The following is a 22,080-nucleotide window of genomic DNA, read 5'->3' on the forward strand; positions in this document are numbered from 1 at the left end:
GGTGGAGGGGGCGGCCCAGCTTCTGAGCTGGGGTCAGAGCAGCCTGCTCAAGGTGAGGAGGACAGAGGAGTTGCGGAGAAGAGGCATTCCTGCACGGTGGCGCCCTCCCCTCCAGGGCCTGGGGCTGGCACTGGGAGAGCCTCTGTAACGCCAGTGGCCCTGTGCTGGTAGGAGGCTCTAGAGAATGCAGTGACCCCTGCAGAGTGCTGTGAGGGAGGGAGCCGTGGCCCAGAACCACTCCAGCGCCAAGCTTCTCACACTCTGATGGGCATGAGAATCACTTGGGAGCCTGCTTTGGTTTTGTTTTACTCTCTCTGGGACACACACAACAAACCCTGTTTTGGTCGCCCTGGAGCCTACTTTGGGACCCAGGCACCTGTGTTTTTAATAAGCTCTGCAGTTGCTTCTGATACTTGCCAGAATTTGAGAACTACTGGGTCAGAAGAACTCCAGAGCGCTCTCTCTCCCCCACCTCCAAAGTTCCAGGGCCTTAGCCCAGCTGATGCGAGTGCTCTTTGGCGAGCCCCATACTCACTGGCCCCAGGATTGACCCCACTTGCCCAAAGCCCCTTTTCTGGTGTCCTTTCTGACCTTACTTCCCAACCCCCTCCTGCCCTCTGCTGACCACATGTGCAGGTCTGGGCCCACTACGAGGAGCAGCCCGTGGAGGAGGTGACGCCTGTGCTGGAGGAGAAGGAGCGCTCAGCCAGCTATAAGCCAGTGTTTGTGACAGAGATCACCGACGACCTGCACTTCTATGTGCAGGATGTGGAGACTGGTGCGTTCTCATGTCCAGCCCCAGCACTGCCACCCTGGGGCTCCTGGCATGGTCCAGCCTGCCTCCAGGGCCCCTGTGGGGGGTGGGAAGGAGGGCTGCTGCCCAGCACCCAGGCCCTGTGTACTGCTCTCTGGGCCCACTGGTCATTTCATGGACTGCGTGTGAGCTGTAACGGGAGCAAGGCCGAGCAGGTCCTCTGAGGGCTGGTGAGGTAAGCATTTTGTCTGGATGGTTCTCCGAGACTCTTAGGTAATTGTTTTGCTCACAGACACCCCTGGCTGGGCTGGGTGTGCAAATTTGTCCCCTCAGACAGGAAACAACAGACAAATCGTCTCTGTGTGGTCAGGACGCACAGATCGTCACTCGGCTCCTTTCCCCCTCAGCTTGCGAGGGAAGGCAGCGGGAGGGGAGCCTGCGCTCATCTAGGCCTGGGTTTCTCCTGCTCTAGAGGTTGCCATAGTCCTGAGTGGTAGCCAGTTGCCATAGAAACAGGCAGAGCTCTAGGGGAATTGGTCCCGGGCAGTCTTTCAAAGGACCCTCTCTTTCCATCCTCCTTCTCCCTCCTGCCCTCAAGTGCTGTGCACTGTGGCCAGAGTCCCCTAGGCAGAGACCCCAGGCTTCTGGGAAACAGCAATAGAGACAACTCTCAGCACAGCTGCACTGTGGCCCCTCTGGCCAGCTTTCACCTCCACTCCCTTTGCACTCCCCTCCCTCCCCGCCCGACCTCCCTCATCTCATTGCCACCATGTGCAGGGAAACCTTTTAGCTGAGCACAGAGGGAAATGCTCTTATAGCCACCTCTGGGTCCAAGGAGCCAGGTCTTTCAAGGCAGAGGGGACTAAGGTTGTCTGTCACTGGCACTCCGTTGGGCCAGTGGTAGCCTCCTGAGCCCCACCCCCAGGCCCCTTCCAGATTGCCATCCGCTTTGTCTCAGCCACTTCCCCTTCTAATGATATTTCCCGGGCAGCTGCTTTTGTGGCAATGTCATTTCATCAAGAAAAACTGACAATTTTGAGCCCTAGACTAGCTGTACTTGGAAAAGCTGGAGAGTAGTAGAGAGGGAACTGATGAGCCTTCAGGTTTAGGTTCTCTTGCTCAGCTGCAGTCTTGGTGTAAGGGGGGCCGGCCTCCAGGGCTGTGTGGCACGGCAGGGAAAGCGTCCTGTTGTGGTCCAGGGGGGAGTGAGAGCTGTTCCTGAGTGCAGGAGCCAGCCAGACGGCCGTTGGGGAGCTTGAGAGAAAGGGAACTCAAAGATGACCCTGCCCCGGGGTATGACAGCTCCCATGTGGCTCACCTGGCCTCCGCTCCCCACTGGGTAGGAACCACGTGTAACAAGGACAGGGCCCGGAAGTCGCCAGGGGACAAATCCTGAGGGTTCAAGGCCTTCGACCCCATAGGCTCTAATCTTTCTGTGCGTGCCTGGCCATCTCTGAACTGTAGGAAGCTGAGACACTGCAGCATGTGGTAGCCAAGGCAGAATAACAGCAGGACAAGAGAACTGAGAGGCGAACCATATATTACTGGAATATTGAAGACGGGAGCAAGGTGCTTTGTGGTAGCCCACCTGGAGAGAGTCATGATGGGCTCCAGAAAGAAATCTCCCTTCCCGCTGGCTCCATAGAGTCCATGAAAATAAACCTCAACATGCACAGCTCCCTCTTCTGAAACCTTTCGTCCCCTCCCGGGGGACATCCTTTTACCCTGTCTCCCTTCTCTTAATTAAAGCCCGCCCTCAGGAAGGATCTGATGAAATGATCACATTGCCATTTGCTGTAAATGACCGACCCGACTCTGTGAGGACCTCCCAGGGGGTTTTGCCTTGTGCAGGAGGTGAAGTCTGCTTCTGTTGCCTTGGAGCCAAAAAAATAAGAAGTAGTAAACATTGACCAAGTATAGGAAGAACTTGTCTGTGTAGAAGCTTCTTTGTTAGTCCCTGAAATTTTACTGTGGGCAAGGAATGCTGCCCCAGGAGAGTGACAGAGCATTTACTGCTGGGGAGAGGAGGGGGCAGCTGACGTCCTTGTTCTGGAACCCAGCTTTGTGGACACTGGGCCAGTGAACATGCAGAGGCCCAAGAGTGGACATAGGCTCTCGAGTGTGTATGTTAAGTTCCTCTTCAATGCAGGGGAATTATTAAGCACCTTACAGGCAAAGGGGATTTACTAGGCCCTGCAAGAGTAAACAGATCAGTGAGCCCCAGTCTATGCCCTAAAGGAGCTCACAGTGTAGTGTCTGTGTAGAAGCTTCTTTGTTAGCCAAGAGCGGCTGCCGTCACTCACCACCTGTGTGGCCCAGGCCAAGGCCAGCCTCTGTAGGAGTGGGTGCTGCCTGTCCAGCTCACCCCTGGAGGAGGCTGCTCAGCCTCAGCCTTGTTCCGTATGCACTCACTTCTACTTCTCCACCTCCTTAAACAAAGCCCAGGAACATTCCTGAGGGCTTCCCCAGCCAGGACTGGCAGATTAGAGGGATGAGCTCAGAAGACTGTATGCGCCCCGAAGGCCTAAAGTGTCAGCCTGTCACCATCCCGCTTGTGGAGATGGTGAAACCTTTTGAGCAGGGACCAAAAAGGACTTGCCCACAGGGTGGAATGAGCCAGGGCTGCAGGCAGAATCCCCATCCTGTCCGCTTCCCAGTCTCACCTGGCCTCCCCAGCCCTACCTAGAGATGAGGCTCCAGAGAACATGACCCTCAGTCTCACTCCCTCTTCCCCGGCAGGTACTCAGCTGGAGAAGCTGATGGAGAACATGCGAAATGACATCACCAGCCACCCCCCTGTCGAGGGCTCCTACGCCCCACGCCGGGGAGAGTTCTGCATTGCCAAGTTTGAAGATGGAGAGTGGTAAGCCGCTTGGACCTGAGGAGGGCAGAGTCTTAAGCAGGCATGATAATAGGTCTGTCCTCAGGTAGGCTGGCAGAGGGCTCCCTGCTAGACCTGAGGCATTGGCCTTCGCAGCCGGGTGTCTACTAGGTGGTGGTGGTTGACCTTGGCCTGCTCGCCGGAGTGGCCCTCTGCACTGCCTGCAGCCTGGCCAGCCTCTGGAGTACAGAGGTGGTGTCCCTCTTTATCTCTCCTGGAAACCATTAGGGGAGCCCTGGCTGGCCGGGGCTCTCCAACACACCTCTCACCCCACACAGGACAAATGATGTCATGGGGGCACTGATGGCAGAAGTTGGTTCTCACCGGGCACAGACCAGCCACCCAACCCTCCACCCGTGTGGGACATGAGCAGCAGAGCTCACAGGCTGCAAGGTCACTTAACGTCCGCTCTACCAAGGGTAGGGCCCATGGCCTTCCCAGGGTGACGAAGTGACTTGGATATGTTCCCTGCTGCGGCCTCCCAGACAGATCTGCCAGCTAATTACAGCTGCTGTTTAGTGTGCTGGGTTTAAACAGCAGACATCAATCTAGTCATTAGTCTTGTTGCTTTATGCCCCAAGGACACATTAATCTGCTCCACATGCTCCCTGCTCCCTCCCTCTGCTCCCAGCTCTGCTCTGATTTTCTGAGGTGATAGCCACAGCACCCCGAGCGTGGGCCTTGGTGGGGTCTGGTAACTATACTGTCCATGACAACCACGGGTGTTCACTCCGAGCCCTGAGCAAGGAAATGCTTTACTGGCTGTCCTGCCCCCACTAAGGCCCCAGGGAGGCCGGACTCTTGAGGCTGGTCCCGTGAGCTCTGCCTGTAATGCCTTTGCAGGTACCGTGCCCGCATAGAGAAAGTCGAGTCTCCTGCCAAAGTACATGTCTTCTACATCGACTATGGCAACGTGAGTGTGGGGCACGGGGGCGGGGGTGGACAAGTAGGCAAGGGAAGAGCCCCAAGTGACTGCTGAGGGCCATTCCACACAGTAGCGCTCTGGTGAAGCCCATCTGGCCTCTCAGAGGTCTCTCCCAGCTCTGGACTCCCTTACACAACAGGGAGTGTGTGCACATCTCAACTGTATGGGTCATGTAAAAAGCCGGTGACCCAAATGATCGGGCAAAACTGGTGTCTCTGGTTAGAGCCTGTAGGCACTGAGAGGTCTCCTGTCCAGGCCCCAGGGCTGAACCGCACTCACAGTTCCTTTTCTGGCCAACCCCTCTGAGAATGGGTCCATGCAGGCCCTCTGTACCCATGGCTCCTGGTTCCCATGCTCACTCAGCTGGGGGCTGCGTGCTGCTCCCCAGCATTTCCCACAGCCAAGGCTTCTGGGAAGGGACAGCCACAGGGTGGCAGAGTGACGGGTGCCCTGGGGAGAAAAGCCCCTTGGGCAGGGCCTGGGAGTCTGTCAACAGTTCCTAGGAAGTTCCCAGTGGGCATCTCCCAGGCAGGAGAGACAGTTACAGGTCAGAACCCTGAGGTGTGGTCATGGTGGCCCGCCATCCTGAAGGACTGGGTTTGAGGCAGGTTAGCAGAGAGCTCAGAGCAGGGCCATGTTCCCAGCTGACCACCTGGGCAAACACCGGGAGGGGTTGAGGTTGGCCGCACACCAGGGCCGGGACCACAGGCAGGCAGGGGGCATCAGGACCTGGTCTGTGTGTACTCTCCCAAGCAGAGCCCCTGGCCTGTGGGAAAGTATTCAGGGAACCCGTGCCATATAGGAAAGGTATTTGAAGGAAATGGGAACAGCGATTACAGCCCAGTTGTCAAATAGATTATTTTAGCAGGAGCCACCAGGTGTGCCAGCACCAGGCTCACAGTGAGAGGGCATGAGTTACAGCTACCCTCCTACACAGGGCCCAGTGGGACATGTTCTCCATGGCTTTGCTGACTGGGCAAGGGCACGCCGGTGCTTGTGGGCCAGTGAGGGAAGCCCTGAGTTAGACTTCCCAGAGGCCTGGCCCCAGGGAGTTGTCCTCTGAGAATAAGGGGGTGTTGACTGTGTGATGTGTTTGCCTCGGATGTCATCTGCAGAGAGAGATCCTGCCGTCCACCCGCCTGGGTGCCCTGCCACCTGCCTTTAGCACTCGTGTGCTGCCAGCTCAAGCCACAGAGTATGCCTTCGCCTTCATCCAGGTGCCCCAAGACGTGAGTCTGCACATCTTCCTTGCTCTGAAGGGGACTGTCCAGTGACACACAGCACTGCTGCAGCCTCACAGGCGGATGGGAGGAGATGAAACAGTGATCGGCGGGCTGTCAGTCACAGGATTTGTGGTGGGAATGACCGAGGAAGTTGAGGGAAGTTGAGTATCCGAGCTAGTTCTTTAGAAATGGGCAGGCCTGGTGGGCCAGTGTGCATTTGGGCAACTGGTCCACTTCAGTTGGTGTCAAGGGCCTTGCAGGAAATGGTGGGAGATGAGAAGGGAAAGGTAAGTCAGGGCCTGGACATTGAGGCCTTGTCTGCCCTGACAAGGAGTTTATTCTTCATGTAGCAGGTGAAGGCATTGTGACAGAATTTTCAGCAGGGGTGTGACATAGTCAGATCTACTTTTGAGAGTTAACTTTTGGCGAACTGGAAGGAATGGTTGAGAGATGCTTGCAGTTGAAAGTCCAGGTTTGAGATAGTGACAGCCATACAAACTGTAGAGTAGAAGCTGGGGGAAACAGGCCAGTCTCGGAACACCATCAGGGCGGGTGGGTGGGCGCTGGTGTGCAGGAGTGGTGGCATCACGGATGGCTCTGGGGCTCCTTGGTGTGGATATGTAGCCGTTGGCCAAGAGGCGGGGCAAGAAGGGGCAGATTGGGGACTTGATAGTGTTCCGTTTGGAAAGTGAGATAAGACCTAGAATCATGGATCCGAGTAGTTGAGACTATGGGCATGTACCAGGGTGAATGCACGGAAGATGGGACAGGAAGGAGGGGGGCCTTGGTGCATGTCACAGTCCCCTGGCCTCAGGAGGAAGAGCCTGGGACAGAAAAGGATGGGATGATGTACAGACAAGCTTGCAGGGAGGGGAAGAACAGGAAAAAGAGGGGGGCACTTGAGGTCCAGTACCTGTTTCCTCCCTCATTAGGATCTGAGTAGTGGCGGGTGAGACCCTGGCACCTGCTGGCCCCTGGCTCTCATTGCTTGTGCTTACCTCTCCCTCTAACCCGGGTGCGTCCCTGCTCCAGGAGGATGCTCGGACAGACGCTGTGGACAGCGTAGTGCGAGATATCCAGAACACTCAGTGCCTGCTCAACGTGGAACACCTGAGCGCCGGCTGTCCCCATGTCACCCTGCAGTTCGCTGATTCCAAGGGTGATGTGGGCCTGGGCTTGGTGAAGGAGGGGCTGGTCATGGTGGAGGTGCGCAAGGAGAAGCAGTTCCAGAAAGTGGTATGTGAATTGAGGGTGGCCACCCACTGTGGGGCAGCCTTCCTGGCACGGGGTACTGGGGACCACACCAGGAGCTAGTGAGGGAGCAGGGACCCCACATGCTGGGGAAAGATAATGATTTGGGTTTGTTGGGGTTAAAGAAAAAAAAGCTAATTACATCCCAACTTAATTGGCTTGGCTGAGGAGGCAGCAGTGAACTAGACTAGTAAGTTGCCCTTTGTATGCACCCCCAGGTGACAAGCTACAGAGCTTTGCCAGGGAGAGAGTTGCAGCCTGTCTTGCTGTCCCTCCCATTCTCAGCTCCTAACACATGAGTGCACAGGGCCACCGGGAGCCAGAGTCCTTTGTGAAGAGGCGCCAGGGAGCCCAGAGGGACCCCATGCAGCAACCCTCCAGACTGTGGGAACAGACCCCAGGGCTTGGGTTGGGCCTGAGTCCTGCCTCCACCGTTCACGAGATGTACAGCCCTAGAGGACAACCATTTGAAGGCAGAGTGTCCTGTTGATGAAGTCAGCCAAGACTACCAGCCTCGCTGCCTTGCAGGGTGGACCACACTTCCTGTGGTTCAGTTGCTGATCATTAGGATCAGGCCTCTGCCTCTCAGCACCATCCTCCTCCCAGCCTCTGTCCAAGCCACAGTGAGGCCCAGCAACACACCCGCCTCGGGAGAGGGGTTGGTGGGCAGCTGGGGTTGTCCTGCAGCATCCCTGGCTCCACCTCGTGCTCCCTCGGGAGGTGAGAGCCGCAGGGCCGGAACCAGTGGTCTCTCTCCACTGTGCCCATGGCTTCCTCTTCGCCCAGCCCCTCCTTCGCCTTTCCTCTCTCCCCATGTAATGAATTGGTGCTCTGTGGATCTGTGGCACTATTTATGCAGGTCAATAATTCATTTAGGACAAGACCCCAGAGTGAGTTGCTGCTCTGTCTCCTCCGGACAGGAGAGGCCTGAACCCCAGTTGTCCCTCTGGAGATCCCCAGTTTCCTGAGATCACTCGTGGGAGTTAGCTTCAGTTTCCCTGTAGAAGTTGAGCTCTCTGTATACCCCATAGGAAGCCACCATGTCTCTGGTGTGTAGAAAATGCCTTTGCACAATATCTGAGACAAACACCTGTCATGTTCGTTATCTTAGCAGACATTTACTGAGGGCCCACATGTTTCAGTGAACATTCCTGCCTTGTGGGGCTTACTTTCAAGCATAAGGAGGCAAGCAATGAAATAAATAAGTCAGTGAAATAGAATGTTAGAAGATAAGTTCAATGGAAAAAGAAAAAATAGTAGAAGTAAAAGGAATACAGAGTGTGTAGAAGGGTGGCAGATTTTAAACAGGATCATCTGAGGCCTCATTAGAGGAAGATATTTTATCAAAGACTTAAAGGCATGGGGTAGGTAACCAGGTGGACGTGAGCAGGAAGAGCATTTCAAGCAGATGGAACAGCCAGTGCAAAGAGTTGAGAAACAGCAAGGAGACTGATGTAACTAAGCACTTTGGATTTTACTCTGAGGGAATTGGGGTGTGCTGAGCAGCGGAGCTGTGGGACCCGACCTGGCATTCTGCAAGATCCCAGGAGCTGCTCGGTTGCAGCCAGAATACCCCTGTCTTGACTGCTCCCTGTGTTCTCTCTCCCTCCAGATTACAGAATACCTGAATGCCCAGGAGTCAGCCAAGAGTGCCAGGGTGAGTTTTCACCTCAGGAGCTGCAGAGGGGGCTGGAGGGGGCTTAGCCCTGGGGTTCCCATGGGGCCCATCTCAGCCCTGATGAGCCATTTTCCGTTTTCTCACAGCTGAACCTTTGGCGCTATGGAGACTTCCGCGCTGATGACGCAGATGAGTTTGGCTACAGCCGCTAAGGAGGGACTTGGGTCTGGCCCCCCGCACTGCTCACGCCAGTTCCTCTGCCTCTACCAGGAGGATGTTTTCAGCTCCGGACCCCAGATCAGGGGTGTAGATTGGGTCCAGCTTTGCTTCAATGTGGAAATGTCTTATTAGGGCAACACCTGGGCTCAGGGTAGGGTGGGGGGTACCCAAAGCTTTCAGGGGGCAGGCCATTGCCTTCCAAGGTGACAGACACTGCTCTGTTCTCCACAGTATCTCCCAGATGATTTTGTTTTTGATTGGGGGTTTGGTTTTTTTAAATTGTCCTCAAATCAGGAAGAAACATGAAAGATGTTGTCCTAACAGAGGGCGTGATCCTGGGCCCCACCCAGACTGCCCTTCTCCAGCTCTCCATCCAGCTATTAATTATGTGATTTCTGATATGTCCATTCCCAAATGCCAGTTTGTCTACATCTGCCCCTGCATCAGCCCTCTGCCACTTCTGTATTTAAAGCTTTGGAGGCCCAATAAAATAGTACTTGCTGTCTGCAGCCTTATTGGTCATGATGGAGTCCAGAGCCTGGGATCTCAGCAGTCACAGCCTGGAGGAGACCTGGGCACTTGAATGATTCCCAAGGTAATCATCCACGTGCCTGGCCACACCCACTAGAAACAGCCAGTCTGGGGAAGCAGGGAAATTCTTCTGGGCCTGGTTGGCATTACCTGGCACCAGGGCCATCAGGCAGAAGGCTGGGACCCCTCTCTTTTAACTCATCAGTCTAGACCCCACTGCACATGACTGTGGCCGGTACCTTAGAGGTTTAGCTGGCAAGCAGTGCCCAGGACCAGCTATATATGGAAGACCGGGCTTGGTCTCACCAGAAATCACTGGTCCTTTCCTTGGCCAAGTCCTGCCAGAGCCCTAGCAGGGGGCCAGCAGGGCTCCCCTCTTCTGCTGTGGCTGGAGTAAAGCTAACACCAGATAGTCTGGCATAGCATGGATCAAGAACATGGGCCCCTGGGGCCTGCCCAGCTCTCTCCTCATGTGTATTCACTGGAAAAGAGCTGGAGGACAAGGTTGCTCTGAGGGGGGTCAGGGCCACTGGCCGAGGAGAGGCCTGTCTCTCCAGGTTGGCTCTGGCTCTGTGTGACTTGACAAGACATCCCCCAAGGTCCTCCAGGTAGAGCTGGCAAGGAGCTCAAAAACCCCAGGCTACTCCGAGCTCCCAAGGGAGGAGGGCGGCTCAAGAGTGGCCACTGTGGTTTGTGGGGAGGCTCCTGTCCTGGCACTCAGAGAGGGGCAGGGTAAGCAAGCAGTATGTGTGATGGGGCACCCGCCACTCCCGGTGTCCCCAGTGTCCGGGGGAGCTGCCTATTCTCCCAAACCCCACAGCCTCATGGTGTGGCCCTGCCCGTCTCCTGGGAATACTCAGGTGAAGCTTGGCGTGTCTGGCAGCCCCACGTTGTACCTCCACTCTGATCTGGTGCCGCACCAAGCTGCCATGTTGGATTGGCCCTTTGATCTTGGGAGAAGTCAGGGTGGTGGCTGTCCACTTCTCATTCCTAAACCAGACATCCTGGGCCCCAGAGAGGTTAGGCTTCTGGCAGCTCTGCCCCTACACCCACTTGTCAGGCCCAGAGTTCCCATGGAGTTCTAAGCAGGACCCCTGCCTTCCGGCTTCCTGCCTCAGGGTGCGTCCCATTTACGGGAGGAGGGGCCGAGGAGCTCTCAGGGCTTGCGGTTTCTGCCTGCCGTCCCTCTGGTCTGGCCAGGCAAGTGCTCATGCTCCTACAGTCAGACCCTTTGTGGTCCAGTTAACTGGGTGTCCCATGAGTGGTCAGAGCTCCTGCGGGCCCCAGAGTCAGCAGGAGTGCAGGGGATGAACTGCCGTCGCTCTCTCCACCATCCTCATTGCTCGAGAAGCTGTCCTGTTCCCGGTAGGCGAGCCCTTCCTCTCCATGGCCCCTCATTTGTTTTTATCCAGCATGGAGGCTCGCATGGTGAAGAGAATGGCTGTGTCACCCATTTCTCTACCTCCTGGTAGGGCCAAGAAGTAGTTGGTGTGTATCCACTGTGAGCACAATTGGCACAGGGGCAAGATGCCAACCCACTCTTTGCGGAAAGCTCTGAAATCATCTCACTGTCTTAGCCGTTGCCTTGGTTACCTCTGCGCCCAAGGATAAACCCTTCGTGGTTCTCCAGTTGAAATGATGCCTGAACCTTCCCACTTCATACTTTGTTTTTCTTCCAACGCTGGTATAGACAAAGTCCAGAACATGTACAAGGCCTGCAGGCGGTGCTTCCACTTCTTCTCTCTGCCATGTGTGTTGAGCTCCCAGGGTCTCTCCTAGGCAGGGCTGTGTCTAGGGCAGGCAGAATTTGAGGTGCACCCTGTGTGCAGTGCACTGGCGTATTTTTCCTTTAGCCATCGTTGAGACCAGTCAGCACCAGAACTTACACAGGAAGCAGCAGAATCCTCTCCAGAGGTCCTTACCCCACTGAAGTTACACAACTTGCTCCGTCCTGTCAGAATCATAAGCTCTGCTTCCCCATCCACCCTTCCAGTTGAACAGAATCTCTTGAGCACCTGCTATCCACCCACCCAGACACCCAACACCGACTAAGAACCAGCCAGCTCCAGCCGTGTTGGGTCCAGTGAGTGGCACAGCCATCTCCATGGGCTCTCAGGGACCATGCAGTCCAGGAGCAGAGGAGGCAGCAGGTGCCCAAACCCCCATGACAAGCCATAGCGGTAAGCAGCACACCAGGACGGCACCGAGGCCCCGGCCCAATGGCTGGGAAGGCACCACAAAGGAAGAGGGTGGAGTTGGGGCTGCAGATGGCAGGAAGCAGTGCTGCAGATCTCTGGGCAGGCGTGACAAGCGGCCCAGTCTGTGGGGATTGGCACGGTAGAGCCTAGGGTTCGGGCTAGCCGCCAGGGTAGTACTAGTGCCTGTGACCAAAGACCCCTCTCCAGTGATCCCATCTTCCTCCCTGCCAATGTGCAGGACCAGGAGGAAGGTGGGCAGTGGAAGGAGGGACTTACAAGGCTGCCTCCACTTTATTGGTTTGATTATTTCCACATCCTGGGGAGAGAGTTAATGGACCCCTTTTCTTGTATTAGCCCATGTTGGGAAGCAACAGGGAGGGGCTGGAGAACTAGCGCCTCAAGAGTGGTTATTGATGTCCTAATTACAAGAGGATGCTAATTTAATTTGGACCTAATTACAGTGCACTACCCTGGGTGGCATGTGTTTTAATAATTAACGTCCTTCACATGCGTAGGAGTATAATAATATTTACACTGGGTTGGCTAGCAGCCTGGGGAGGCGGGCTGGGGGCCCATACACCACGCTCCCCCGGACAGCTTGGCTGCTAGCAGGTGGGGAGCATGGCACACGAGTCTTGGTCAGCTGGAATCTTGTCATCCTTCCCTGGGAACATGCTTGGGCCTCTTTCCACCTACTTCCTCGACCCAGCAGGCCGTTCCACTCTGCGGGCTGCCAGGCTGGAACTCTGAAACACGTAGCGACCAAGGTGCCAGCCCTCCTCCTCTGCCCTGTGTGGTGTCACACAGACAGGGACCCGATCTCTGGCTTGCTCTGCCTGCCTGGGCCCATCCTGAGGAAGGACTCACTTGGGGAGAGGAAGGAAGAAAAGCCAAACTTCTCTTTTTATTGGCAACACTTGTAAGGAAATAAACATTGAGAAAAGTGCACAGACTGTAAGGGTACAGCTCAGGTTTTCACAGCATAAACATAACCATGTAAACAGCATCCAAATCAAGCATCATCGCCGGCCTCTCATAAGCACACTCTTCAGTCATTATCACCTCTGAAGGTAACCCCTCTATTGACTTTTATCCTAGTAGATGGGTTTGCCTGTTTTGTTTGTTGCGTTTTCTGTGTTTCAGTTCTGCCTCGTTTTAACTTTTATGGAAGTGCAATCGTGCAGTTAAGTATTCTTCGGTATCCTTCTCTGATTCGCCATGTCTGTGAAGTTCAGCTTTGTCAGGTTAGTTTTAGATTGTGATTGTCATTTCTGTATGTTCTATTGTTGTAAAACACCAGTCCTTGGTGGTTATAAAGAAGTCAGATGCTCAACATGCCAGTCCCTTAAGAGGAAATCTGCTCATCCTAATTGTGCAGTGGGGAGACAGGAGGTGACCCTACATGGAAGGTTCTCTAAGTGTAGTGGGCAGACGAGCTACCTCAGAATCGCCTGGGGTGCTGTTTGCATGCAGCTTCCACAAACAGTGCCAGAACCGTATTGGGATTGGAGGTGTAGTGAGTGAGCTAATCCCTTACCTCAGCAGGAAGACACGGGTAATGTTTGAAATTGATAAAACAAAAACTGGCCTGTTGTTTAGCAATAAGATGGTTACCACCTGAAGATCTATAACAGGTGATTAAAAGTGGTTGCCTGTAGGTCGCACAGCCCAGGGGTGGACAGCCCTGCTTTGCTGCTTAACTGTGATTCCCCATGTACTATTTAATGTTTTCACTGTAGGGGAGTATTTCTGCTTAACCTTTTTCTAAATTCATTATTAGGTAAAGATACATGTAGCACTTCCCACTCCAGACCTCCTCCTCCAATTCCTGTGGGCTGGAGCCTGGGAATCTGCACTTTTAACAAGCTTCCTAGCTGATTCTGATGAGAGCTCAAGTTTAACAATTAGCTATCACTGTCCAAAAGCATTTTACAAGAAGAGGAAGGAGACAGAGGGACTTGGCCAAGGTTATCCAGCTTCTTATGGCAGGGCCAGGAATCAAAAACAGGTCCCCTGGCCTGTGATTTTCCTCTACACCATGGCTTTCACCTTGGTGTGTGTCCATCTCAAGGGGCCTGGTTCTCAGGGACCTGAAGGGTGAGCCAGGGGGCCCTCCCCTAGGTGCAGGCAGGCAAACCCTCCAGCCAGCACACATAACCACGGTATGCTTCTAACGCCCGCATTTTGTGCAGAGCATCACACGCCTGGTGCTTGCAAACTGCTGCTCATGCTGCCCTGCCAGCAGCAACATCTTGTGAGTTGGTTTCTCAGAACAGGAAAGGGTCTGCCCTGAGCCATCCATAGGCCCTAACATTCAGGCATTTAGCATTTACTTTGCTCCTGCCCCCTAGTGCAGGCAGTGTTCTAAAGACGGAGATAAAAAGAGGAGTAACCCTCGCGGGGGCTACGGTCTACCAAAGACCGCAGAGAATGGTGCTAGAAAAACCTAGTTAATGTTACTGAAACACAAATATGCACAAATGTAGTGGCATCAGCTTGTCGTGTTGACAGTGTGCATGATCCATAGTCAGGCAATTCCCTCCTGGCCCTGTGGTTACTGGCTACTTGCGCATGTGAGGACACCCATCGCCTGCACAACCTGGGGTCATGTAAAAAATGGTCATTGCAGTTTTGTTCTTACCAACACGACACAACAGACACCACAAGGTGCATCCCCACAAGAGAGTAGTATTCAACAATGAGAATGAGTTGTGGCCACCCAGAGTAAGAGAAATCTTGGAAACAATAAAGCACATCTCAGGGCTTCTTACCACATGAATGCCATTATAAAGTTCAAAACCAAGTAATATGTTGCTTACATATACATGTCAAGTGATCATGCAATTTATGGGGTGTGTTTTGAGAGTGTTAAGGAACACTTCAATCCTTATATTTGGACCACTTTTTTGAGCTAACAGACACAGCACACCGCTGATAGATGTAGTGAAATAACCAAAAGGGATGGTAAAGTCTGGATAGCATTCACCTCCTGGTGGAGTAGGGGCCCCAGGGCTGGGATAAGGAATGGTGTGATTTACTGAGAATGGTCTAGTTGTCAGTCTTGGAAGTGGGTCGTGGGCAGGTACGGGAGCTCAAAGAGGAAAAAATAATTTTTTCTGGGAGTTGTTGGGTGGTGTTATGATCAGTGAAACCTCAAATAGGAGTGCTTCACTCCACCAGGGAAGGGGACACCTTCCACAGTTTACCTGACGAAGAATGGGTCTAGTGGAGGGAACACACACGAAGCCCTGTCCTGGCTGGTGGAGTCGAGCAGGCTGCCTGCCTGGGTTCCAGTGTTGTGTGTGGCCACAGAGCCCCAGTCTCTTCCAGCCCTCGGCACTGACCAGCTGAGGTCCCACCACCCCTTTGGGGAAAAGCCAGTAGGGGTGGGGAAGCTGACAAGACCTGCACAGGCCACTTGGCCTCCGGATACTTGGATCACTTTTTAAATTGATGTGTAACCACAAGTAAGATGCACAAATCTTTAATCTGAATATCCTGAAACCACTCAGCTCAGACTATAGAACATAAGCATCCCAGAGAGCTCTCTGATGGCCCCTGATCCTGAAGGGAATGACAGTATTTACCTCTGCCACCATAGTTCTGGCTGTTCTTGGTGCTGGAGTCTTTCAAAGAACATTTTTCCCCAAAATAGTCCTGGGGGTTGGGGGGGACGGTGCACAGTCTCTAGGGACCCTTGCTGGAGCATCTAAATCTGAGGCTAGACTTGACACTGGGGGGCTGCCTCAGGACCTTGACAAAGCCAGCAGGCCGCAACCATCCCTGTCCCCACTGCCTGAGGGTTTGGACTACCATCCCCGGGGCAGCACAGATCAGTACCCCCAGCTCAATGGAGTTGTGGTGTGCCCTGGGCCGCGCTGCTGACCGATCCAGCAAGCAGGTGGCCTCACTCCATGGGAGTCATCCAGGTGCCTGGGCCTGGGAGGCCAGCTCGCCACCTGCTCTGGGGCAGATTTCAGGCACGCTCCTGCAGCCACCCATGTGCCAGACCAGGCCAGGTGAGTGTGGCCCAGGGGCGAAGCCCACCACAGTAAGGTGTTTTACTGCCTGGATGGAGGAGAGGCAAAGCCGCCGTCCATCTAAGGAGAACAGGGCTTTGGAAGGTGTTCTTGTTCGCCCGCACAGCTCACTGTGCTCAGAGTGCCTCTGGGCCTGAGAGGTTTCCCTGAAGCGAGTGGCGTCTGCACTGCAGACCCTCCCGCCTGCCGCAGGCCACCGCCAGCACTGCCTGTCCTCCAACCTGTCTCTCAGCAGGGTTCAGAGTTTGAATTTCAAAGAATTTCTTGCTAAGCCTTAGGGCTGTGTTGAGAGTCAATAGCTGTCAACCAGATTCGTTAGTAATTACCAGGCTGAGTTGATGCTGGTAGGAATTTAGAAGTGAGATTATCTCAAGGAGTCAGTACAGCACACTGGTGGAGGACATGGGCCCTGAAGGCAGGCAGTGTGCCCCACTTGCTGGGTGCCCATGGGAAGCATAACCTCTCTGCAGCTGTTTCCTCACCTGTAAACTGAAGATAAAAAGATAAGAGTTCTGCCTTTAAAGGTGATAAGAGAAGTTAGATATTTACAAAGCCCTTTGTGCAGGGCGGCAGACCACTCAGCCAGCGCTGCAGCCCAGGGGAGCAGGCCACCTGCCTGTGCCTGGAGGGCCAGCACTTCACTCAGGTAGGAGTTGGGACAGCCCAGAACTGCTTTCCTGAAAAAAACTAGTGATGGTGCTACCAGACCCAGAGACACAGGGCCCCTGGGCGCGTGAGAGCAAGTGCCTTCAGGCCAGATGGGAGCCTGAGGCGTCAGGAGGGCCAGGGAGCTGAGGTCGCCTGGCTGAGTCCCTGGCCACCTCCAGTGTAGAGAGGTGGAGGTGGGAGTCATGGACTCCCGGGGCAGGCTCCCTCCCAGGCTGGTGGTCTGGGACTAGGCCTGCAGCCAAGTCAGCCCACATGTACTGAGCATCTATGATATGCTGAAGATAGAGCAGCAGGTAGCTGAGTACCTGACCCCATGGCCTGGTGAGGGTGTGTGCTCACACTCAGCCAAAACTTACACATGGACACCTTCCCTTGACCTAAAATCTGTGCTTAGCAGGCAGAAAGAAAAGATAGTGGTAGGGGCTGGTTGGTATGTGTGCAGGTATCTCTCAGCAGTCAGTATAATAAGCAGACATAACCTGCTACAGAAAATATCCCTCTCTGCTAAGATGGGTGAGTAGGTGTGGCTCCTCAGAAAGCCCCATGGGGGCAGCTAATGGGTGACAGGCAGAGTGGGGTGGATGGAGGGGGGTGCTGGGCTATAAAGCATGGAGCAGCGCCCCCCAGCCCCAGAGGAAGCCCAGTGCTGGGGGTTGCCAGGGCCTCACCAAGCCAGAGAAGCAGCCAGCTTCAGAGCCACTCAGACCTGCCATGGGAATTAACATGCACATCGGCCCCCTGAGCTGGGCCCATCTCCTGGACTTGGCACAGGCCTCACTGGCTGTGAAAGGGGAAAGCTGGGGTCTCAGGCTCCTCCAGGGGAGGAAAGCAGAGCAGGGCTGTGCAGAGGGAGCCCTCCAGGCTCAAGCCAGGGTACCATGCCAGGCAGGAAATGTTAACACCCATGTGGGGTCACTTCCTACCCTTCATATCCACCAAAACTTGGATCAGGGGCACACTCTGGGACACCACAGTGCCTGACTGTTCGGGGCATTCCCATTTGACACAGTGACGAGAGCCTAGGAGAGGCCAGTGCCTGATCCCAAGTTACAAAGCATGTGACGGCAACAAAAGGCACACAGGGCCCACCATGGTCAGCCACTTACAGGCTCTCATCCCGGCGGGAGAGGGGCCTGTGTGGGCAAGACAGGTCTGGAGCTGGATTCACCCTTTCCAGTGGACATCTTCTGGGAGGGCAGTTTACAGGGGGTGGGAGCAGCAGGTATGCCTTGGAACTGCCCTGGCGTCCTTGTCTAATGTAGCCTGACCTGCAGAGGGCAGCTCCCAGGGGTGACCTGAGGCAAAGGTCACAGATAGTGCCATGTCTGATCAGTTGACAGTGACTCCCTCGGGTGCTATGTAAAAAAGGATTTTGAGGTCATGCCAGAAAGTCAACTGTAATCAATTATTGATGTCTACCAAGAGCATGGGAAAGGAGGATGGTCATGTGTGTCCCACACATTTGTTCTTGTCTTGGTGCTCTATGGGAAGGGGGTTCAGGAATCTTCTGACACCATCAAAGCAGGGATCACTTATCCATCCCTGACAGCAGGCATCAGCTTCTGCTTGAACAGAGGCCTAGAAACTTCCTGTCAAGGCAGTGGTGCCCCCACCTCATCTGTCCTTACCCTGTTACTGTCATGTGTTCCAACTGCAAAGTTGTGTTGCAGTTAAATAAATGAGAATTAAGAACCTACTCTGTGCTGGCACAAAAGACAGGTGAGCCTGTCAGGCCCCCAGGCCTGTCCGTTAGTGGGTGTCCTCTGCAGATCATTTGAATCCGGTTGACTACAGCAAGACCAGTTGTCCTGGGGAGGGAGAGGCCTCCAAAGGCAGACAGAGAGCAGCTGCAGGAACTCTTGAGGCCCTGAACCTGGAAGTACCTGAGCTTCTTGGGCTCTGGGCATGTCTTTAAGACCAGAACCCCATGTTTTGGTGAGGGCAGGACTTTGCAGTCAGCAGGCCCTGGAGCAGAGCATCTCAAACTGTAATATGCTTATGACTTGTGTGCAGGGTTGGGGGCTGGGTGGGGGTCAAATGCAGATTCTGGTCCTCTACGTCTGGGGTAAGGCCAAGAGTCTGCATTTCTAACAAACTCCAGAGGTGCCTCGTGGGCGGGACCATTCTGTGGCGGCAAGGTGGAGGAGGTAGGTGGAGAAGCTGCCTGGCCCCACAGAGCCGTGCCCAGAGGTCAGCTGAGGCCGAGTCTGGAGACAGGGAGGGAACACCGTGCATGCTGCAGAGCCAGGAGTCCGAGGGAAGGAGCCAGACCCTGGCCTGGCTCTCTAGGACAACTGACCTGGGTGGGGAGGCCTGGTTAAGACTGTCCCCTAGGAGTGCCAGTGACAGCACAAGAGTTCCCGCAGAGCTATGTGCTGGAGTGTAGGCGCTCTGGCTATAAGCCCTTTATGCTCATGAAGTCAGTGACAGCTAACAGTCATGCGCACTGGGCTAAGCACTAGTGGGTAGCCCTATGAGAGAGGACTTTTTGCCCCTATTTTACATGGGCCCTCTAGCACACAGACCCTGTGTTACTAATCTATATCCCTACTCACAGCACAGTGGCCATCAGTAGCACATACTCAGTAAATGATTTCTGAATGAATGGCTAAAGTGCAGCTCAGCCTAGACAGAGGGTATTGCATGGGACCAGGCCCAGAGATAGAATGGGAAATAAGTGGGATGCCCAGGATTCCACATCACCACCCAGCTACTTTTCCACCAGGCCTGGGCAGGATTCCATCTGAACATGATGGCCTAGGAAACTGTGGCCCACATTTACATGTGGAAAAAGAGAAATCCTTAAGCCCTACATAACTCCAGGTTGACGATTCCCTAGTTCTTTTTGGAAAATTCTAAATCCAGTTCCACGGTACTGAAGGCGACAGGGCAGATCTGGCAAAGTTTCCAGCTGGTCAGTCTCCGATTATCCAAGTGGTCTTAAACGTGGACCTCTTCCCTTGTGCCAGGCTCTGTGGCAAGCACATCACATGCCTGCATCCCCATGGCCATCTTGCTGCATCCAAGGTCACACCCTGGCCCAAGGTCTTAGGCTAAGATGGGCCTCCAACACCAGCCCACGCCCATGCTCGAGAGACAGCGCCCCTAGGGGCCAAGCGAGGCGGCCCCGTGCAACGCCCCAAGGATCATCCTCCCTGCGGTGGTGACCCGCTGTGCGTTGGGAGCAAAGGTTAGGGGGGTCCCTGGCCTGGTTTGTGCAGGAGCTTCCCTGTGCCTTCCACATCACAGTTCCGGGCAGCCGTCTGTGGAGCCTAGGAACCGGAAGTCATCATCCTCCCATTTTACAGATGTCACAGAATGGAGGCTGGGAAGACACGTGGCCAGGGTCGCAGAACTAGTTAGAGGCCGGGACAGGGTTGGGGCCCAGGGTCCGGCTCCCGGCTTCCGCGCCCACAGCCCGCCGCCTACCCCGCACCGGCCACCCGAGCCGATGGGGGCTCCGCCTCGGCCCGCGCAGTGACGCGAGGGAACTGTAACGAGCGCGGTGGTGGTCGCGGGGGGGCGGGGGCTCTGGGGCCCCACCTCCGTGCGGGCGGAAGCGAGGGGGGCCGGCAGGGCCGGCAGGGGTCAGCCTGACCTGGCCTCCCCGCCGGCTGCGTCTGGGATGCGGGCCCAACCGAGTGTGCTGCCCGCCGAGGGCCACCCCGGCTCCTTTGCTGCTCCCGCCCCCGGGTCGCAGACGCCCAGGCCCGGGAGGCCCAGAGAGCGGATGGCTGGCGCTGGAAGCCGGCGCTTCCTGGGCGGCCAGATAGCCCGCGACCCTAGCCGGGGAGGCCATGTCCCTCTGCCAGTCCCTCCGCACGGGCTGAGTTCTCCCTGCGCTTCGTGTAACTGTTCTTGCTCTCCCCTCGCCCCACATATTCCCCACCCTCCCGAGATCTGCAGTGCAGGCACCCAGTTGCTCTCCATCTCCTGACACCCAACTCTCAGTAATCTCTCCCACCCACTGGGGTGACAGACACAAATAATACGAATCGTTCTAAAAATACAGTTCCCTGCTCAGCATCAACCCTGCTTGGAAGCCTGTTGAGAATGAACTCTCAGGCCCACCTCAGACCTACTGTACTGAAACAGGAGATCGCGATGCAACCAAAGCTTGAGAGCCGCTGATCTAAACTCATTCATTCATTCGTTCATTCATCTTGACCTACACAGTCCTGCCAATGGAGGAGGGACCTCTGGAAGAAGCAAGGTACCCCAGCAGCTGACTTCCTGGAGAACACTGTCTTCTGGGGTCAGATGGAGGCACTTCGGGTTGGTCCAGTGCAGACAAGGGAGTCAGGATCTGGAAAGGAGACCACAGGTCCAGTCCAGGAGAGAAATGAATGGCTGCTAAGGGTTCCCCTGGGCTGGTGCACAAGAGAAGCTGCCCAGGCTTGGCTCAGTGCTGCGCTCCAGGTACCCACCATCAAAGCTGTAAGCACAGGGAAGTGGCCCTCCTATGCCCCTGGCCAACAAGCACGGTCTGGATGGTCAGGAGTTCTTTGTCCTTCCCCAAGAGGAGGCAGACTGACTCGGTGGCCAACCAGGGCTTTCTGCAGGGCAGGACAGTCATTCATGTCCCAAAGTAAGCTCCCTTATGGGCTGTCTACCTGGGAGGAAACCCAGGGCTAGACAGTCAGCATGGAAAAGGTCAAAGTTCAGAAGGAAATCTTTCTGGGGTGGTAGAATGTCCATTCAGGGAGGGAATAAGGAGAAGACAGACCCATAAACCATTCATAAGGCATGGATCAGGCCAGTGGGGCTTAAGCACAGCTCAGAACCAGTGTTGCTTTGCTGCATTCAGCAGGCAGAGCCCAGAGACTGGGGGTATATTGCACCCTCCCTCTGGGCAGGTGGGAGGGGATAGAGTCTCTCCCCATTTCCTGCCCTCCAAGAGGGTTTCAAATGAGTATGAAGCCACACCACCCCCCAACTCCAAATTGTGGCACACATGGAGCCTAATGTTGTTTGATGGCATTTGGGGTGCCCCAGAACACTGCATGCCACTAAGTGATGGCTGTTATTTATGCCCGGGCCCTGCTCTGATCTCAGGGAGAATATTTCATCATAAATTGGCATGCCATGGAAAACAATTAAAAGAGAAAAATAAACCTCAGTGCAATCTCAGGGTGCTTGGAAGTGAGGAATTACAAGGTGGTAGCATGAAAAAATTATATAAAAATCTATTTTTACATCACAATAATGTGCTTTTATATGGGTAGTAATTTCTGGATGTGCAATAAAGTGGCTTTTACATCAGGCAGAATCAGAGTTTATAGGCAATCAGTGCTTTTATCTAGGAAAATATAACTCACCCGTCCCCACACTATCCATCCTGCAGGCAGCAGGCCTCATCTTCCCCAGCAGCATCGGGACTGAAGAAATAATTATACAATTCAAGTGTCAACACTGGAGCCCCCCATGATCTCCCAACCACATCTTCCAGCTTCTGTCATTGACTCCTTCCCAAAGATGGGACAGGCCATGGGTTCAGGACAGGGTAGTGGAGGGGCCAGGCAGATGCGGACAACTGTCCATAGGGCCAGAAAGGATCCCAGTGCTCAGAGAAAACACCACAGGGTCAGCAAGCAGACCCACTGAGAGTCTACTATGGGCCAGGCACTGTGCACGTAAACCTACAAGGGTCGTAAAGGGGTGCTGAGAAGAAAAAGCAAGAAAGAGAATGAGATCCATGATTCTGCAGCACTCAAGATTAAAAATGCATGCACACACACATACACAAAACATTTTGCAAACACTGTTACAAA

At 54.6% G+C, this 22,080-nt stretch overlaps 1 protein-coding gene across 4 annotated transcripts in view; it reads left to right on the top strand.

The window, feature by feature from the left end:
* Positions 1–9,380, top strand: part of SND1 (staphylococcal nuclease and tudor domain containing 1) — a 446,546-nt gene extending 437,166 nt beyond the window's left edge. For 3 of the 4 annotated variants that reach the window (XM_057504745.1, XM_057504744.1, XM_036909107.2), the window contains 7 exons: positions 637–778; positions 3,494–3,617; positions 4,479–4,548; positions 5,676–5,789; positions 6,816–7,019; positions 8,647–8,691; positions 8,799–9,380. In XM_057504745.1, coding sequence (XP_057360728.1) covers positions 637–778; positions 3,494–3,617; positions 4,479–4,548; positions 5,676–5,789; positions 6,816–7,019; positions 8,647–8,691; positions 8,799–8,864 — 765 coding nt within the window. In that variant the 3' untranslated portion in view covers positions 8,865–9,380. The remainder of the gene's footprint in view (positions 1–636; positions 779–3,493; positions 3,618–4,478; positions 4,549–5,675; positions 5,790–6,815; positions 7,020–8,646; positions 8,692–8,798) is intronic. The other variant, XM_057504746.1, reaches the window with a different exon arrangement.
* Positions 9,381–22,080: the final 12,700 nt, after the last annotated feature.

This window comes from Manis pentadactyla, chromosome 7 (assembly GCF_030020395.1).
Source record: "Manis pentadactyla isolate mManPen7 chromosome 7, mManPen7.hap1, whole genome shotgun sequence".
In the NCBI taxonomy this organism is placed as follows: Eukaryota; Metazoa; Chordata; class Mammalia; order Pholidota; family Manidae; genus Manis; species Manis pentadactyla.